At 40.5% G+C, this 20725-nt stretch overlaps 1 protein-coding gene across 2 annotated transcripts in view; it reads right to left on the bottom strand.

Moving 5' to 3' along the window:
- The window catches only part of UNC5C (unc-5 netrin receptor C), a 427174-nt gene that overhangs the window by 73327 nt on the left and 333122 nt on the right, over window positions 1-20725 (bottom strand). For both annotated transcript variants that reach the window (XM_027544020.1, XM_027544019.1), the window contains exons 5-6: window positions 4122-4302; window positions 241-408 (exon numbers count right to left, since the gene is read on the bottom strand). In XM_027544020.1, coding sequence (XP_027399821.1) covers window positions 241-408; window positions 4122-4302 — 349 coding nt within the window. The remainder of the gene's footprint in view (window positions 1-240; window positions 409-4121; window positions 4303-20725) is intronic.

Here is a 20725-nt window from a genome sequence, read left to right as displayed (position 1 = left end):
TAGAGGGATTATGTTCCTGTGTGTTTTTCATACTATTTTGCATGTTAATGTAATTATTAAAGTTAAGTGCTCTTTTGGGGAAAAAGTCGTGATTTCCCAGTAATGTGGGCATTGGATGATATGATGGATTTACATACTATCTATCACACATTCAGGTCTAGAATAAGCCTATGTATATATACCCTAAAATATTTCTAGAATGAGAGGATACATTTGCAATGAGGATGCTGGTTTATTTACCTGGGCATAACGTGGTACAGGCTATCTTTTGTACACTCTGCCCTTCACAGAAGGCACCACCATTGAGCGGAGCTGGGTTGGTACAGGTCCTTGTACGCTTCTGATACCCCCGTCCGCAACGGCTATTACACACAGACCACTCTGTCCAAGTGGACCAGCCACCATTTACTGGAAGTAAATGATAAAACATGAATTAAGTGTACATGCATACACACAGAGATGCACAAACCACATATCAAACATAAACAAGAATGTTGTATCCCAAGTGACCATAAAAAAATTAAAAACCTCAAAGCTGGAAGAGACCTTGGATGTAATTTCATTCAAAATTTTACTACTACAAAACTGAAATCTAAGCACAGGGATAAATAAAATGAATTGTCAATATCTATTTACTTACTCAGAAAATAGAACTGTGTTCTCCTCTCCTTAGCCACTGTTGTTTTAAAAAACATCCCCCTACCTAGTAAAGCTCCAAAAATTATTGATACTTTTGACAACTTATCTCAAATAATATGCTTATATCCTTGTACTAAGGCTGCAGGTGGCTATGAGGCATGGTAACTGATAAAATCATTTAGCCTTTCCTTAATAATAGATGATTATTTATCTTTAGCATATATAAACTTTATAACCTTTCAAGAATTTTTATTTTCATTAATAAGTGAATCTATTTTTTAAAAAAAGTCTTGATAGCTGGATTTACAACTAAGTATTTATTTGAATGGATCAGCAATTAGCTGATGTAACTGCAATTGACACATACTTTGTGTATAAAGACTATTTATGATGTTCAATGGACCTGTCAGTATAGATGCGATTATAAAACTTATTGTCTAGCACTATGTTTATTTTTAACCTCTAGAGATTTCACTCTAGAAAATACTGATATATTCTCATATCTCAATATATGAGTCCATGAAATTACTATAATTAAGCAATTTCTAACAAAAATTATTTTCTGCTGGTTAAAACATGCTACAAACAGTATATGCATCTACTTCTTGATGGTAAAGAAGTGTGCTACTCAGATAACAGAAACCTATATAGGGACATCACATGCCCATCATCTCCTTCTCTAGGATCTTACGCAATAGGTAATAATCATGAATGTGTTATATATAGAGACATAGGCTATTTTTCAGTGGAGAATTATTTTTTCCTGTATCAAGATAAGAACTTTTGTATGAAGATTTACCTTTATTTTTTTGTATAAAGATAAATAAATGAGAACAATTTGGACATTAAACAATAGGAAAATGGTAAATACACTATGTTCATGAGATTGGCTGCCAGGCCGCTATTAAAAATGATGCTGCCTGCGTGCACCCCTATGTTCACAGCAGCACATTCACAATAGCCAAGACATGGAAACAACCCAAACGCCTGTCAATAGGTAATGGGTAAAAAAGATGAGGCATACATATGCAGTAGACTACTGCTAAGTGGTAAAAAGAACAAACAATGCCATTTGCAGCAACATGGATGCAGCTAGAGATTATCATACTAAGTGAAGTGAAGTCAGAAAGAAAAGACAAATACCATATGAAATCACTTATAGGTTGAATCTAAAATAAATATGACACAGAATAAGGGACAGAGAATAGACTGCTGGTTGCCAAAGGGAAAGCACTGTAATGCAACTATACTTAAATGAAAGAACACATTTTAAAAAATAATGCTGTAGAAGTCTATTTAATAATACATGGATATTTCAACATTATGTTTTAAGTAAAAAAAAATTAGATCCCTTATTTTAAAATCTTATGTATGTTAAGAAAATATCAGTAGTATATATATCCATCTTTTTTAAAGCTATCTCTGGATGACAAAATGACAAGATTATAGGTTTTTTCTTTGATGTTTTTCTGTTTCCCAAATTTTCTGTAATGAATATATACTTGCAGTCTAAAAATGATACTAACAACAGACTCAAAAATGAAATACTGGTTAAATGTATATGTTTTTCTGTGGTCTTCTAGTGAGCCCAACCTATGAGCCTTGGACAACTTATTCTGTTGTATAAGAATACATGTTCTTTCATGCAGACGTTTGACAGAGTTTTGTGTTCCAAAAGTAATTTAACCCACTCACCTTGACGAAACTCCAAATGTGGAACTGTCAGTATAAATTTCTTACCAACATACTGGCAAGCTGATATTTGGGGTTACAGTATACATGTGCTGCTCTGCTAGGATTTTAACGAGAAATTAATAATCATAAACGTTTAGAAGAAGACCAGTCTTGAAGATTCTAGATTTATTCCATTATTTTATGGGGAAGGAGGTATGTGCTCTGAGTATTGTAATGCTTAAGTGTCTGACTGTAGGCTAGTTACTGCCAGAACTAGGCCTAGAACAGAAGACTCCCAAGCCCTAGTGCCACACTGTTTGCTAAACTCAAAATGCTTTAGCTCCTTGTGTTTGATCCTTACTAAAGACAATGTTTGGCCTGTGCTTATGGATAATGAGAACATGCTATACATAGGAAAAGAGAGCTGCATCTATGTAGTACATCTATTTAAGAGTCTGCCCTCATTAATCACTTACAATTGGTACAAACTGTGATGTACCCTAATTTTTTTGCATTTCTAGCACTGTTTATTAAGTCATTCAGAAAGTCTAGAAAAAGACAAAAAGTGGGAAACATTTCACTGTGACTTAAGGAAATTGAACTTCAGAGTATTCAGAGGATTTTTTTAAAAGAAGTATGCATCTGTCCTGTAATGACAATGACAGCATTAAAGCATCACTACATTCAGCCTTTTGAATGGCACAGTAGTTTCTGTTTTCGTAACCTCCTGCAGCCTGAGGATGCATCCAGCCAAGTAGTATGACCTGCAGGAAGTGCCACGAGCCATGTACTTGGCAGTGACAAATCTCCTGAAGTGTCATTTAACACCAAAGGAGCCATGAACAGCCCCCTTACCTTCTAAGTGGTGGCCATTATCGTTCTGGTGGAGGTAGAACCTCAAAATATTTCTCAGGGTTGTTCAGTTTCCTCTCAGACAATAACTCACCAAGAATATAAAGATCTACTGTGTATCTAACACTGTAAGAAGCATAAATGTACAGAGTTGTCTCTTTGTCCACCAAGGAGCTTAAAAGCCTCACTGGGCAGATGGAACTACTCGTGAAATGAGAAAACTTCTGAGTGCTAAAACAGGGAGATAAAAACATCACATGCAGTGGCAAAAGTGGGTGCAGAATCATTTAGTCCTTCTGGAGAAATGCTAAGCTTAGGGATGAGATGGATTGGAAAGGGCCAGAGAATGGAAGAGAAGCTCTCTGAAGAAGTCATCATGTTGCAGCTTGCTACAGGGTTAGGACTAGGGCTGTATGACAATGGCAGGCCTTGTCTTCATGTTGGATGTCCTTGATGGAGTGTAAAGCAAGTTCCAGGCAGTTAAAGCTGCTCCAATGTGTTTGGAGAACATGTCAGCTCCAGTTTACCTGAGGTCTTGCAATCGCTCTCCTGAGGCCCACAGAAGAGCAGAAGGTTGCTTTAAGTATCTTCATGTCAGAACTCCCTCTAGGTCTTGGTAGTCCAGGCTGAGAAGGGCGGGGCAGGGCTTCGGGAAGCAGGGAACCCTCCTGGATTCTTGAGTTCAGTTTGAAATTCAGGACATTTATGCTTGTTACAGTGTTAGATCCCTCAGTGGATTTCCTTTACTGTCCTATAAACTGACAAAGGGCTAGAAGTTCCAAGTCCAGGTTTCCTATGAGTATCAGAAAAGCAGTGAAACCTCACTGTCCATATGGGAAGCAGGAAGAGAGCTGCAATGGGGACTGAGAAGGGCCCTCTTCACTTGATATTCTAACACTAAAATGAGAGACTGCAGTTTGACCTGAACCAGATTGAGGCACACAAAGTTCACTCACCATAGACTATGACAGTTGCGGTTGTGCTTTTCCTCTTGGCGACAATGTTTTTGGCAACACAAGTATAGTTGGCAGTATCTGAGAGGCGGGCCTGCTTGATGATGAGGTTGTGATCAATAGTAATATAAAAATTCCGATCTTCAACAGGATCGATGATGTCTTCATTTTTCAACCATTCCACCTAAAGATGCACAAGAGAAACAGATAAATCCCTAGTATGAATCCCTCGATGGCTGCCAGGCCTGACTTTCGTTCTGCAACGTGAACAGCACTGTTCCATGCTATGAAATCTGCAAACTTGAGGAAGTAACTTTCTGAGGTCATGTTAAGTATCACTCACCTGCCAAACATACTGATTCTGTCTGTACTACATTATTCTCAAATGTCAATGACCCAATTGGGAAATACAGGGTTCAAATTGTTTTCACTTTGCCCTGCAGGCAGGAATAGGTGATGTGCACTGCCAAGTTCAGAACCCAATCAAAAATAATGGGCGAAGCATTTCAAACTGAACTCAAACCTTTTGCTATTTGATTTGTTTACTCTTGGCAACTTACCTGCTGCTTTTCAGAAAAGAATATAAGGACTATCAAAAAAGCTCAAAAGGCGTCCTAGACATCATGCAGCTCAAATAAAACAACATTTGGATGATTTATGTCTTGTTGAAACATATGGATTAAATTTCCCTGAAAATGCACTTACTTTAAAATGTAGCAAACACATATTTAGAGATGTATCTAAGCCAAAATACTTAGGAGGGAACAAAAAGGTTTTCTACCAACTCTCAATATGATCTAAAGAGCATATAAGTCATAGTCAAATCTTTCCTTTTGTCTTTAAATAGCATCAAATCTTTGGCTCTCATGGTTTGCTTCTGGAGAACCTAAGACGTGACTATTCAAAACTACTCAACTATTTTTCCTATGTACATCTCAGTTTAGCAACAGCAATGTTATCCTTACAGAATGAAAGGAGGGAAGCAAATTCTGTAAAATACATCCTTAAGAAGGATAAACTGTTTTTGTCCCATAAATTGCTTTTCTTCCTCAAAGGTTTATCAATAAAGCAAAACATACTGATATTTACCACACTTAAACTTTCCTGTGCATTAGTGTGGATATAGATACAAGTAACCTTTACTTGTAGGGAGTCAACAATGTTGCCATTTTCAAAATCTTAAGGAGCTTCCCCCAGCACTACAAGAGGTCTGGAAATTAATCTCTAAATCTGTCAGTGGGCTGGATGTTACACAAATTACGTGTAACACTGGGACTCTAAAATAATGCTTCTCTAATCCTTAGAAGAGAGGCCACAATTTAAAGGGAAAAACAGAAATCACCTTGAAGTAAACATATGAGGATGTAGATAAGAATGACTATTTGTAATAAGTTTTGAAACAACAGTTACATTTAAGGTATTTAAACCAATGAAAGTGAAAGAAGACTGAAGTCCATCTAAAATAGTGGAGTTTTAAACATGCATTTTGTCTTATTTAAGACAGCACATTCAATCCTGTGCTTAGATATAGCTGGTAAGAGACACACTGGCTTAACCTGGATTTTCTCAAAATTTGGCCCCAAGTGTTTTGTAATCTGGGCTTTTCAGGTGGTGCTAGTAGTAAAGAATTTGCATGCCAATGCAGGAGACTTAAGAGACGAAGGTTCAATCCCCGGGTTGGGAAGATCCCCTGGAGGAAGAAATGGCAATCCACTCCAGCATTCTTGCCCGGAGAATTCCATGGAGGAACCTGGCTACAGTCCATAGGATTGCAGAGTCAGACATGACTGAAGTGACTTGCCACACACACACAATCACGTGTGGTAATACAATCTTGCTAGAAGTTCAAGGGAAAAGATAGCAAGATTCAAAATATTTTAAAAAACTGCATGCCGATAATTGAAAGCTGACATTAATATCTTCTGAATCTCTATGCAGGTTATCTTTGCCATTCAAAAGAAAGTTTTCCACTTAGAAATCTAGGTACTGTTGGGCTTCCTGGGGGTTGTGTGTGTCTGTGTGTATGTCTTTCAAAGACGCATCAATTCAGTTCAGTTCAGTGGCTCAGTAGTGTCCAACTCTGCGACCCTGTGGACTACAGCACACCAGGCCTCCCTGTCCGTCACCAACTCCCAGAGTTTACCCAAACTCATGTCCATTGAGTTGGTGATGCCATCCAACCATCTCATCCTCTGTTGTCTCCTTCTTCTCCTGCCTTCAATCTTTCCCAGTATTGGGGTCTTTTCCAATGAGTCAGCTCTTCATATCAGGTAGCCAAAGTATTGGAGTATCAGCTTCAATATCAGTCCCTCCAATGAATACCCAGGACTGATCTCCTTTAGGATGGACTGGTTGGATCTCCTTGCAGTCCAAGGGACTCTCAAGAGTCTTCTCCAACACCACATTTCAAAAGCATCAATTCTTCAGTGCTCAGCTTTCTTTATAGTTCAACTCTCACATCCATACATGACCACTGGAAAAACCATAGCCTCGACTAGACAGACCTTTGTTGGCAGAGTAATGGCTCTGCTTTTTAATATGCTGTCTAGGTTGGTTAGTGGAGAAGGCAATGGCACCCCACTCCAGTACTCTTGCCTGGAAAATCCCATGGACAGAGGAGCCTGGTGGGCTGCAGTCCATGGGGTCGAGAAGAGTCGGACAGGACTGAGTGGCTTCACTTTCACTTTTCACTTTCCTACATTGGAGAAGGCAATGGCACCCCACTCCAGTACTCTTGCCTAGAAAATCCCATGGACAGAGGAGCCTGGTGGGACACGACTGAAGCGACTTAGCAGCAGCAGCAGCAGGTTGGTTAGACAACTTTCCTGCCAAGGAGTAAGTGTCTTTTAATTTCATGGCTGCAGTCACCATCTGCAGTGGTTTTGGAGCCCCCAAAAATAAAGTCTGCCACTGTTTCCACTGTTTCCCCATCTATTTCCCATGAAGTGATGGGACCGGATGCCATGAACTTCGTTTTCTGAATGTTGAGCTTTAAGCCAACTTTTTCAGTCTCCTCTTTCACTTTCAACAAGAGGCTATGTAGTTCTTCTTCACTTTCTGCCATAGGGTGATATCATCTGCATATCTAAGGTTATTGATATTTCTCCCGGCAATCTTGATCCCAGCTTGTGCTTCATCCAGTCCAGCGTTTTTTATGATGCACTCTGCATGTAAGTTAAATAAGTAGGGGGATAATATACAGTCTTGACATACTCCGTTTCCTATTTGGAACCAGTCCATTGTTCCGTGTCCAGTTCTAACTGTTGCTTCCTATTCTGCATACAGATTTCTCAAGAGGCAGGTCAGATGGTCTGGTATTCCCATCTCTTTCAGAATATTCCACAGTTTGTTGTGATCCACACAGTCAAAGGATTTGGCATAATCAATAAAGCAGAAATAGGTGTTTTTCTGGAACTCTCTTGCTTTTTAGATGGTCCAGTGGATGTTGGCAATTTGATCTTTGGTTCCTCTACCTTTTCTAAAACCAGCTTGATCATCTGGAAGTTCACAGTCCATGTATTGTTGAAGCCTGGCTTGTAGAATTTTGAGCATTACTAGCATATGAGAGATTGGAAAAGGAAATGGCAACCCACTCCAGTGTTCTTGCTTGGAGAATCCCAGGGACGGGGGAGCCTGGTGACTGCCATCTATGGGTCGCACAGAGTCGGACACGACTGAAGCGACTTAGCAGCAGCAGCAGCAGCAGCATGTGAGAGGAGCGCAATTGTGTGGTAGTTGGAGCATTCTTTGGCATTGCCTTTCTTTGGGATTGGAATGAAAACTGACCTTTTCCAGTCCTGTGGCCACTGCTGAGTTTTCCAAATTTGCTGGCATATTGAGTGCAGCACTTTCACAGCATCACCTTTTAGGATTTGAAATAGCTCAACTGGGATTCCATCACTTTCACTAGCTTTGTTCGTAGTGATGCTTCCTAAGGCCCACTTGACTTCACATTCCAGGATGTCTGGCTTAGGTGAGTGATCACACCCTTGTGATCATCTGGGTCATGAAGATCTTTTTTGTATAGTTCTTCCTTGTATTCTTGCCACCTCTTCTTAATATCTTCTGCTTCTGTTAGGTCCATATCATTTCTGTCCTTTATTGAGCCCATCTTTGCATGAAATGTTCCCTTGGTATCTCCAATTTTCTTGAACTGTGCCTGCTAGTTTTCTCTGAAGAATAGCCCTCAGACTCCTGGATGTTTTGCCTGGAAGTACCTAAGGGCTCACAGCTTCCCCTGAGACCTCCTCCTTTGGTATGGTCTCACAGGTGTGGAAATATTCCTTCTGTCTAATCAGATTGGAATCTGAGTTGTCACTCTCGAGAGCTCCCTTGTAGGGTTGCACACTGAAGCTACCTCCTTAACACATCTCCTAAATTTACATTTTCTGGGTCTCTCCTTTTGTCTTTTGACTAGGCTCTCCTGGGAGCATTCCCATAACCAACCCTTTGCATTCAGACCTCTGCTTCATGCTCTGCTTCTGAAGAAACCCAATCGATTAAGTCAAGATTGTGCAAAACTATGGGTTTTTTCTATGTGCATAATAGGTAAAAACAGCAATGCTATCCGGATCATAAACGACATGAAGAGATCCCAAGGGATATTGCAAACCACTTGTTTATTTGAAAAGTTTATTACATGGAATAAAAAAAGCAATCAGCACTGTTGACAAAGGATTTAAAAAGACTTATGTGATTATTGGGTATGTAATCTCTACCCTCTTATGCATGGCTGTGCATTTTCCTCAGTGTCTCTCTTCAGCAGGAGCAATGACTACATGAGATATGAGGTTCTCTGAGGAGCTCTAGAAACGTGGCAGCACTCCTGGGCCCTCTGAGGGATACTGCCTTCCTCCCCTTCAGCTTTAACCAGGGAAGCTCTGCCTCAATCTGTTCTCCACACTGGGATAGTCTGTATGCCTATGTCTGAAGAAACAATGAGATCTACAGCTAGAAAATAGTGAGGGAATGAAGAAAAGAGCCAAGGACTCTGGCTTTTGATAAAATGTCCCCCTCCCAGTCCCCTATGCCCCAGGACTCCCAGCCTTTCACAACGCCTTGTTCTGAGACCTCATCTCCACAAGAAGCTCGGGTCTGGTGCAGGCCATCACTCACCTCCTGCAACAGAATCTCCGTCTTGCTCAGCACGTCCCAATCACCCATCCTCCAAAACTCTCCCAATCCTTCCTCACTTCCTTGGAACATAGCATCATTGTCCTCCAAAATTTCAACCTCTTTCAGATTGCTTTCTTAAACTTTCTCTAAATCCTAGCTCCTTATGATGCTGCTGTTTCTTCTAGAGTCTTCTTATATAGGGAATGTTTGATTTCCCAAACCCAACGCACCACCGGGCCTGGGGGTCCAGTGAGCAGCCTCCTGGATCTGCACTGCCTGCTCCACCTTCTTCTCCTCACAGTGGAATGTGGCTGTGCAAAGCCATGCTGGGTGGCCTAATCATAAGTTCGTGATGGCAGAACTCAAGTGGGCCCTAAATTCTGCCCCAAATATTGTACTATATTTTCATCCTCTGTTCACTGTCCCACACTCCTAGACACCTGTTTCACACCTTCTCCTCTCTGCTTAGATACTGCTGCTAAGTCACTTCAGTCGTGTCCGACTCTGTGTGACCCCATAGACAGCAGTCCACCAGGCTCCCCCGTCCCCGGGATTCTCCAGGCAAGAATACTGGAGTGGGTTGCCATTTCCTTCTCCAATGCATGAAAGTGAAAAGTGAAAGTGAAGTCGCTCAGTCGTGTCCAACCCTCAGCGACCCTAAGGACTGCAGCCTTCCAGGCTGCTCTGTCCATAGGCTTTTCCAGGCAGGAGTACTGGAGTGGGGTGTCATTGCCTTCTCTGCTGCTTAGACAACACCTCCCCTTCTATCCTCAGTTTCAGCTGATCAATGACCAAGATCTCCCAAAGCTCCATTACCCACCTATCACCTCTGCTCTGCAGCCACCTTCCTCCCTTGTTACTCCTCCTCACCTCTCATTGTCCTTTGCATCCTACTCCCATTCTCCTATTCAAGACCACGCCCCAGAAATTCTTCTCTCTTACATCATTAATTTTCCCTCTACACAGAGTCATTTCCACCAGCATTCAGACGTGTGATTATTTTTCACAACTTACAAGAAAATCCATCGCTACTCATTTCTGCCTTCAGTTACCCCCACATTTCTCTGCTCATCTTAAGAAACACCTTGCAATCCTTGTTTGCACATTTCTCCAGTCTGTGTCCTCTTCATTCCTACAGGATCTACTCTAATTCACACTCACCTCCACTGTTAGAAGTGCTCTTTTCAAAGGCACCAACTCCTTTCACTTTGCTAGATGGACTGCTGAGGTTTTAGTACTTGACTAACTCGACTCAGCAGCAGCATTTGACCCCATGGGTTTCTCCCTCCTCCGTGCTTACTTTCTCCAGACAGGGCACTTTCTTACTTTTTGTACCATCTCTTCCCACCGTCCACAGCTTCTCTGAGCTTAGGTCTGCTCTCCCTGGGTAGCTCTGTCCATGGACCTCTTCCTTTTTCTATTTTCCATCCACATTCACTTTCTTAGTGAGCTCATCCATTCTCACGCAGAAGACTCCTAAATTTATCTCCAGGTTGACCTCGTCCCTGAACTCCAAACTCATACATCCAACTGTCTTCTTACAAGCCCACTCAGTTGTCTAATAACAACCTTCCCAACTGCCCTCCAAACCTGCTCCTCCCACCACCTTATCTGTCACAGTTAAGGCCAACCTCATCCTTCCAGTAACTCAAAAACCTCAGACTTGAACTTGACTCTTCTCTTCCTCTCCCTTTGCCTATGCCACACCAAAGAAGCATTTGGAATTTGACCACTTCTCATCCCTTCAGCACCACTCACTTCTCCATGCAGGTCACCATCATTTGTCTCCTGGATTGAGTGCAACGACTTCCTGTCTTATCTTTGCTTTTTCCCTTGGCCCTAACATCTATCCTCAACACAGTTAGAGAGGTCTTTAAACCCTAAGTCAGATTATGCTATACCTCATGTCCAACCTTCCAATGGCTCCCCATATTGCTCAGTGTCAACACCAAAGTCCTTATAGGAACCCACAGGATCTCCTGCAATACTAGGACCCCTGACTCTCTGAGATCACCTAGTTTCCTCTCTCCATTCTGTCACCTCTTTAGACGCTGGTTCTTATGTACATCAGGACCCTCCTGTCTTGGGGATGTTGAATTTGATAATTCCTGCTTGGAAAAATCTTTCCCCAGTAAGTCTGCTCTCTTTTCTCCTTCAGGGCTTTCCTCAGAGGTCACCTGCTCAATGAGCCACTTCATAATCAACCTTTAAAACTGCAACATCTCCCTCTGCCTATGCCCCCAATCTCACACTCTTATTTTCTTCATCTCATAAAATCTGTATTTTACTTATTACTTGTCTCCTCTACCAGAATGTAAGCTTAACAGACTTGGGTTTAGTTTTTTGGTCACTGCTATATTCCCATGGCCCAGAACTAGCATACAGTAGGTGCTTAATTAGTATTTCTTAAATGCATGAGCAAAGAAGACATGAAGTAGTGTCAACTCTGTTATACACATTTTTAGATCTCTATCACATGGACCACAGCCTTGTCTAACTCAATGAAACTATGAGCCATGTCATGTAGGCTGACCCAAGACAGACAGGTAATGGTGGAGAGTTCTGACAAAATGTAGTCCACTGGAGAAGGGAATGGCAAACTACTTCAGTATTCTTGCCTTAAGAAACCCATGAACAGTATGAAAAGGCAAAAAGATAAGACACTTAAAGATGAACTCCCCAGGTCAGTAGGTGCCCACTATGCTACTGGAGATCAATGGAGAAATAACTCCAGAAAGAATGAAGAGATGGAGCCAAAGCAAAAACAACACCCAGTTGTGGATGTGACTGGTGATGGAAGCAAGGTCTGATGCTGTAAAGAGCAATGTTGCATAGGAACATGGAATGTTAGGTCCATGAATCAAGGCAAATTGGAAGCTGTCAAACAGGAGATGGCAAGAGTGAACATCATCATTCTAGGAGTCAGTGAACTAAGATGGACTGGAATGGGTGAATTTAACTCAGATGACCATCATACCTACTACTGTGGGTAAAAAATTTCTTAGAAATGCAGTAGCCATCAAAGTCAACAAAAGAGTCCAAAATGCAGTACTTGGATGCAATCTCAAAAAGACACAATGATCTCTGTTTGTTTCCAAGACAAACCATTCAATATCACCATAATTCAAACCTATGCCTTAACCAGTAATGCTGAAGAAGTTGAAGTGAATGGTTCTATGAAGACTTAACAAGATCTTTTAGAACTAACACCTCCCAAAAGATATCCTTTTCATTATAGGGGACTGGAATTCAAAATAGGAAGTCAAGAAACACCTGTAACAGGCACATTTGGCCTTGGAGTAGAGAATGAAGCAGGGCAAAGGCTTATAGAGTTTTGCCAAGAGAACACACTGGTCATAGCAAACACCCTCTTCCAACAACACAAAAGACGACCCTACACGTGGCATCACCAGATGGTCACCACCAAAATCAGATTGATTATATTCTTTGCAGTCAAAGATGGAGAAGCTCTATACAGTCAGCAAAAACAAGACTGGGAGCTGACTGTGGCTCAGATCATGAACTCTGTCTTGCCAAATTCAGACTGAAATTGAAGAAAGTAGGAAAACCACTAGACCAATCAGGTATGACCTAAATCAAGTCCCTTATGTTTATACAGTGTAAGTGAGAAATAGATTTAAGGGATTAGATCTAATAGACAGAGTGCCTGATGAACTATGGACAGAGGTTTGTGACACTGTATAGGAGACAGGGATTAAGACCATCCCCAAGAAAAAGAAATGGAAAAAAGGAAAATGGCTGTCTGAGGAGGCCTTACAAATAGCTGTGAAAGGAAGAGAAGCAAAAAACAAAGGAGAAAAGGAGATATACCCATTTGAATACAGAGTTCCAAAGAATAGTAAGGAGAGATGAGAGCCTTCCTCAAGCAATCAATGCAAAGAAATAGAGGAAAACAACAGAATGGGAAAGACTAGAGATCTCTTCAGGAAGATCAGAGATACAAAGAGAACATTTCATGCAAAGATGGGCTCAATAAAGGACAGAAATTACAGGGACCTAACATAAGAAGATATTAAGAAGAGGTGGCAAGAATACACAGAAGAACTGTACAAAAAAAGATATGCATGACCCAGATGATCACAATGGTGTGATCACTCACCTAGAGCCAGACATCCTGGAGTGTGAAGTCAAGTGGGCCTTAGGAAGCATCACTACGAACAAAGCTAGTGGAGGTGATGGAATTCCAGTTGAGCTATTTCAAATCCTAAAAGGTGATGCTGTGAAAGTGCTGCACTCAATATGCCAGCAAATCTGGAAAACTCAGCCGTGGCCACAGGACTGGAAAAGGTCAGGTTTCATTCCAATCCCAAAGAAAAGCAATACCAAAGAATGTTCAAACTACTGCACAATTGCACTCCTCTCACATGCTAGTAAAGTAATGCTCAAAATTCTCCAAGCCAGGCTTCAACAATACGTGGACTATGAACTTCCACATGTTCAAGCTGGTTTTAGAAAAGGTAGAGGAACCAGAGATCAAATTGCCAACATCCTCTGGATCATCTAAAATGCAAGAGAGTTCCAGAAAAACATCCGTTTCTGCTTTATTGATTATGCCAAAGCCTTTGACTGTGTGGATCACAACAAACTGTGGAAAATTCTGAAAGAGATGGGAATACCAAACCATCTGATCTGCCTCTTGAGAAATCTGTATGCAGATCAGGAAGCAACAGTTACAACTGGACATGGAACAACAGACTGGTTCCAAATAGGAAACGGAGTATGTCAAGACTGTATATTGTCCCCCTGCTTATTTAACTTACATGCAGTGTGCATCATGAAAATTGCTGGACTGGATGAAGCACAAGCTGAAATCAAGATTGCCAGGAGAAATATCAATAACCTCAGATATGCAGATGATATCACCCTTATGGCAAAAAGTGAAGAACTAAACAGCCTCTTGTTGAAAGTGAAAGAAGAGAGTGAAAAAGTTGGCTTAAAGCTCAACATTCAGAAAACTAAGATCATGGCATCCAGTCCCATCACTTCATGGCAAATAGACGGAGAAACAGTGGAAACAGTGGCAGACTTTATTTTGGGGGGCTCCAAAATCATTTCAGATGGTGACTGCAGCCATGAAACTAGAAGACACTTACTCCTTGGAAGGAAAGTTATGACCAACCTAGATAGCATATTAAAAACCAGACGTTACTTTGCCAACAAAGGTCTGTCTAGTTAAGGCTATGTTTTTTCCAGTGGTCCTGTATGGATGTGAGAGTTGGACTAAAGAGAAAGCTAAGTGCCAAAGAATTGATGCTTTTGAACTATGGTGTTGGAGAAGACTCTTGAGAGTCCCTTGGACTGCAAGGAGATCTAACCAGCCCATCCTAAAGGAGATCAGTCCTGGGTGTTCATTGGTGGGACAGATGTTGAAGCTGAAACTCCAATACTTTGGCCACCTGATGCGAATAACTGACTCATTGCAAAAGACCCTGATGCTGGGAAAGATTGAAGGTGGGAGGAGAAGGGGACAACAGAGGACGAGATGGTTAGATGGTGTCACCAACTCAATGGACATGAGTTTGGGTCAACTCTGGGAGTTGGTAATGGATAGGGAGGTCTGGCGTGCTGCAGTCCATAGGGTCACAAAGAGTCGGACACAACTGAATGACTGAACTGATAGAGTTGGTACTTTAGCTATCAAAATTACCAATGAATATACATATATTTGTATATATACATACAGAGAGTAATTTTAAACATTCCTTCAAGCTAAGTTCTGCTAGAGATCAAGAAAACAATCTCCAGTGTTGTTGTTTTTCTTCTTCAGTGGCTAAGCCATGACTGACTCTTTGTGACCCCATGTACTGTAGCACACCTGGCTCCTCTGTCCTCTGCTATCAACCAGAGTTTGCTCAAATCCATGTCCATCGAGTTGGTGATGTTATATAACCATCTATTCCTTTGCCACCCCTTTTCGTTTTGCCTTCAATATTTCCTAGCATCAGGGTCTTTTCCAGCGAGTCTGCTCTTCGCATCTAGTAGCCAAAGTATCAGAGCTTCAGCATCAGTCCTTGCAGTGCATATTCAGGGTTGATTTCCTTTTGGATTGACTGCCTTGATCTTCTTGCTGTCCAAAGGACTCGAGAGTCTTCTCCAGCACAATTCAAAAGCATCAGTTCTTCGGTACTCAGCCTTCTTAACGAACCGACTCTCACATCAGTACATAGATAGGGACCTTGGTTGGCAAAATGATGTCTCTTTTTAATACGCTTCCTAGGTTTGTCATAGCTTTCCTTCCAAGGTGCAAGTATCTTTTAATTTCATGGCTGTAGTCACCATCCAGTGATTTGGATATCAATGTTCCCTTGATAACTCTGATTTTCTTGAAGAGATCTCTAGTCTTGCCTATTCTATTCTCTTCCTCCACTTCTTTGCATTGTTCACTTAAGAAGGCCTTCTTATTTCTCCTTGCTAGTCTCTGGAACTCTGCTTTCAGTTAGGTATATCTTTCCCTTTCTCCCTTGCTTTTCACTTCTTTCCTGAGCTATTTGTAAAGCCTCTTCAGACAACCACTTTGCCTTCTTGCATATTTTTCCTTTGGGATGGTTTTGGTCACTACCTACTTACTACACAATATTATAAACATCCATCCATAGTTCTTCAGGCACTCTATTCCAGATCTAATCCCTTGAATCTATCTATCACCTCTACTGTATAATCATAAGGGATTTGATTTTGGTCATACCTGAATTGCCTACTTTTGTTAATAGGCAGTGTTTTTTCCTGCTTTCTTCAATTTAAGCCTGGATTTTGCAATAAGGAACTCATCATTTAAGCCACAGTCGGCTCCAGGTTTTATTTTTGCTGATTCTATAGAGCTTCTCCATCTTCAGTTGCAAAGAACATAATCAATCTGATTTCAGTATTGACCATCTGGTGATGTCCATGTGCAGAATGGCTCTTGGAAAAGGGTGTTTGCTAAGACTAGTGAATATTCCTGACATAATTCTGTGAGCCTCTGCCCTGCTTAACTTTGTACTCTAAGGCCAAACTTGTCTATTATTCCAGGTATCTTTTGACTTTGTACTTTTTCATTCCAATCCCTTGTGATGAAAATTACATCATTTGTTGTTGTTAATCCTAAATGGTCTTGCAAGTCTTCATAGAACTGATCATCTTCAGCTTCTTCAGCATCAATGGTTGGGGCATAGACTTGGATTACTGTGATATTGAATAGTTTGCCTCAGAAATGAACTGAGATCATTCTGTCATTTTTGAGATTGCACCCAAATATTGCATTTTGGACTCTTTTGTTGACTATGAGGGCTACTCCATTTCTTCTAAGGGATTCTTGCCCACAGCAGTAGATATAACAGTCATCTGAATTAAACTCATCCATTCCTGTCCATTTTAGTTCACTGATTCCTAAGATGTTGATGTTCACTCTTGACATCTTCTGCTTGACCACATTCAATTTAACCTTGATTCATGGACCTAATATTCCAGGTCGCTATGCAATACTGTCCTTCACAGCACTGGGCTTTACTATCACCACCAGACACATAGACAACTGAGTGCTGTTTCCACTTTGGCCCAGCCACTTGATTCTTTCTGGAGCTATTAATAATTGCCCTCCACTCTTCCCCAGTAGCATACTGGACAACTTCCAACCTGGGGGCTGATCTTCCAGCGTCATAACGTTTTGCACTTTCATACTGTCCGTGAGGTTTTCCAGGCAACAGTACTGGAGCGGGTTGCAAGTTCTTCCTCCAGTGGACCACGTTTTGTCAGAACTCTTCACTATGACACATCTGTCCCCATCTGCCTTGGGTAGCCCTGCATCGCCTGGCTCATAGCTTCATTGAATTATGCAAGCCCCTCTGACACGATGAGGCTGTGATGCATGAAGGAGAAATTTCCACTGCGTAGGGTCAAATCCTCAGGGCTAACCTGGCCTCCAAGTGGACTCATTGGAGAAACCATGAGATAGAAGAGGGCCTCTGAAATGATGCTAGGAGACATCCAAATACTTCACTGCCATTTACTAGTATGGGTCTAGAGTGTCCAGTGGCCAATACATTTTGACTAAGTCAGATTTTAAAATCAAACTCCCTGTAGCCCACATTATACCTCTATGTCTGCTGGTGAATTTTAAGGTGCTACAGAATTTCATCTACTAGTCACAAAATCTAGGTGATCCCAGTATACCTGAGCCTATAATACAGCTTCTCAAGAACTTTCTATTTCAGTAAACAAAAAGCTAGGCATCTTGTTATTTCAATTCCATTCCACAAACATTGAGTACCTACTATGTGCTAGGCATCGTGTCAAGTGTTGGACAATATAGGGACAAATCAAGAGAGTGGCACTCTCTACATAGGACAAACCTATAAGCAAATAACTACAATACAACAGCACCCAGTCATGTGCAAGGGTGGAAGTAAATTGAGGTTCAAATTATGTGAGAAGAGGACATTTAAGGAGGAGACATCTGAACTAGTTTCTCAAAGATGGAATTAAGCTTGTTGGGAAGAAGGAAAGTGTGGGATGAAGAATGAAGACAACATTTCAGAAAGAGGAAGCTTCAGGGAGTCTGAGCAGTGGACAGGGGACTTAGTTGCATGGTCAGGGGGAGTGGAGTAAGGATGGAGAAACTGCTTTCAGGAAATATTGAGGGACTCTAATGCTGTGATCTACTGAAGGGTTTAAAGAGAAGAAACATAATGACACTTTAAGAATGACTATTTTAGGGAGCATGTGGATTACTAGGGAGGCACAATGGAAGATGGAAACCAGTTAAAAAGGCTATTGTCTATTTTATAAGTAGCAGTGTACATGTGTCAATGCCAACGTCCCTTATTTATCCCTCCCCGCCTTACCCCCTGGTTACTGTAAGTTTGTTTTCTACATCTGTTACTCTACTTCTGTATGTAAGTACATTTGCACCCTTTTTTTTAGATTCCACATATAAGTGATATCAGGTTTGTCTTTCTGTGTCTGACTTACTTCACTCAGTATGACAGTCTCTAGGTCACCCATGTTGCTGCAAATGGTATTGTTCTTTTTTTTATGGCTGAGTAATAATCCATTGTATACATGTACCACATCTTTTCCATCCATTCCTCCATTGATGAACATTTGGGTTTGTTCCTGTTCTGACTATTGTTAAGTCCTGCTGCAGTGAGTGCTGGTTGCATGTGTCTTTTGGAATTATGGTTTTCTTTGGGTATATGTTTAGGATTGGGATTGCTGGGTCATATGGTACTTCTATTTTTAGCTTTTTTAAGGAACCTCTATACTGTTATGGGACAGTAAGGAACCTCCCTAGTGGCTATACCGACTTACATTTCCACCAATAGTGTATGAAGGTTCCCTTTATTCCACAACCTCTCCAGCATTTAGTTTTTGTAGATTTTTTGATGATGGTCATTCTGACAGGTGTGAGGTGATACCTCAATGTAGTTTTGACTTGCATTTCAACAATTAGTGATGTTGAGCATCATTTCAAGTGCTTCTTGGCCATCTGTATGTCTTCTCTGGAGGAATGTCTATTTAGCCTTCTACCCATTTTCTGACTGTTGTATATTTTCTCCCATTCTGAGGGTTGTCTTTTTGTTTTGTTTATGGCTTCCTTTGCTGTGCAAAAGCTTTTAAGTTTAATTAGATCCCATTTATTTTTGTTATTTTCATTACTCTAGGAAGTGGATCAAAGAAATTTTACTGTAATTTATGTCAAAGAATGACCTACCTATTTTCCTCTAAGAGTTTTATAGTGTCCTTATATTCAGGTCTTATATTCAGGTCTCTGATCCATTTTGAATTACTGTGTTATATTCAGGTCTCTAATCCATTTTGAATTACTGTGTAGCACTGGAAACTATACTCAATACTCTGTAATGGCCTATATGGGAGAAGAATCTGAAAAACAGTGGCTATATGTATCACTGATTCATTTTTCTGTACACCTGAAATTCACACAACATTGTAAACCAACTATATACCAATAAAAATTAAATAAAATCCAAAACTCCACTACTATTAGCAGGGTAACCTCCAGCATCTTGCTTGCCCTTTCTGGGCCTTTCCTTCTTATCTGTAAAATGGGCAAATAATAGGACCCACATCATAGGGTTGATGGAGGATTAATTAAATTGGCAAAAAGCTTCAAACAAACAAAACAAACTAAATAAATAAAAAGACTGTCACAGTCCTGGTGAAAGAACACAAAGAATGAATTAAGGAAGGAGCAAAGGGACTGGGGAGGAAAGAATGGATTCAGAAAGTGATTTGAAGGGACAAGGGACAGGGGAGAAGAGTGGACTGTACCTGGAAAGAGGGTGCAAGACAAAACCATCTTGCTTCTGGCCTGGGGACCTGTGTATGGAGCAGGGATAAAGGAGGCAGACAAGATTAAAGGGCTGAAAGGATAATGATAAGCTGATTTGCCTGACCTTACAAAGAATCCAGGTGGTACTGTATGATTCTATACAACTAAAATGCTCAAAGTTCTCCAGTTATTTCCATGAAAAGAGTGATTACTTTTCTCTAAAGTTTTGAAATACAAAGTAACAACAATAAAACCCTCATTAATTTCATTTCTTTTAGATCACAGTACTAAGAATGGAACATGGATACTGATAAAAGGATAAAACAACACCCATTCCCATTTTGGTTAACTAAAAGCTCGAGGAGAGCATGTATGGAAGGGAAAACAATGTGTGGCAATAATTCTGTTTATCATGTAAAGGGCTGTCTGAATCAGTAAGATAAATCAATATAAAAGCCTTACATTATATCCTTTTATTTAAAAATATATTCTTTTCATGCACTATCTCCAGAACTCAATACCATCAAATAAAGTGACACTCTTCCATTTGAAGTAATTTCACATGAGTCTCCTTATAAGAACTGTATATAAAATTCCAAGATATAATACAGTATCTTTTGTAATGAAAAGATACTAGAAATTAATTGTATTTGAGTAGTAAGTAATTATATTTTTGTAATGCAATTTATTTGTAAATTAATCGTGGTTAATCAGGAGTCAGTACTTGGGTCTCACCTCTGAATTCTGTTCATATTTTGTTCATTTCAAGCATCTTGTTGACTTCACCCTGCGACTTGGCTTCCTCCCACCCCTTCCATATAGCAAATCATTTGATTTGTATAAGGGAGAAGTCTTTCTGAGCTAGAAGTTATTTTTAGCTATGTATAAAACATTCAAGAAGAGAGAAAAATAGGTTGAAGTTCAGAAAACAATAAAAGGCTTTGCCCATAAACCATAACTTGTCAGGGTTGCAGTGAGGCAAAGCACTGTTTCTGTCCTTGTGGCTCAGTAACTACAGTCTTTTCAATCATTTGGGGGCATATTTGAAGTAATTTATTCAAGTGTTTATAAAGATGTGGGGTTTTATTAACAGGCAATAAAAATAATTATGAGGAAATGTTAGGATATCCTATTTGCATATTCAGTTTTTGCTGTTTGGTGTTGATTACCCCCTTGTGTGTGATTGAAAATCTTACTGTTATGT

Source organism: Bos indicus x Bos taurus, chromosome 6, assembly GCF_003369695.1.
Source record: "Bos indicus x Bos taurus breed Angus x Brahman F1 hybrid chromosome 6, Bos_hybrid_MaternalHap_v2.0, whole genome shotgun sequence".
Taxonomy (NCBI): domain Eukaryota; kingdom Metazoa; phylum Chordata; class Mammalia; order Artiodactyla; family Bovidae; genus Bos; species Bos indicus x Bos taurus.
The sequence above is the reverse complement of the archived record's forward strand: the minus strand, read 5'-3'. Positions and strand labels throughout refer to the sequence as shown.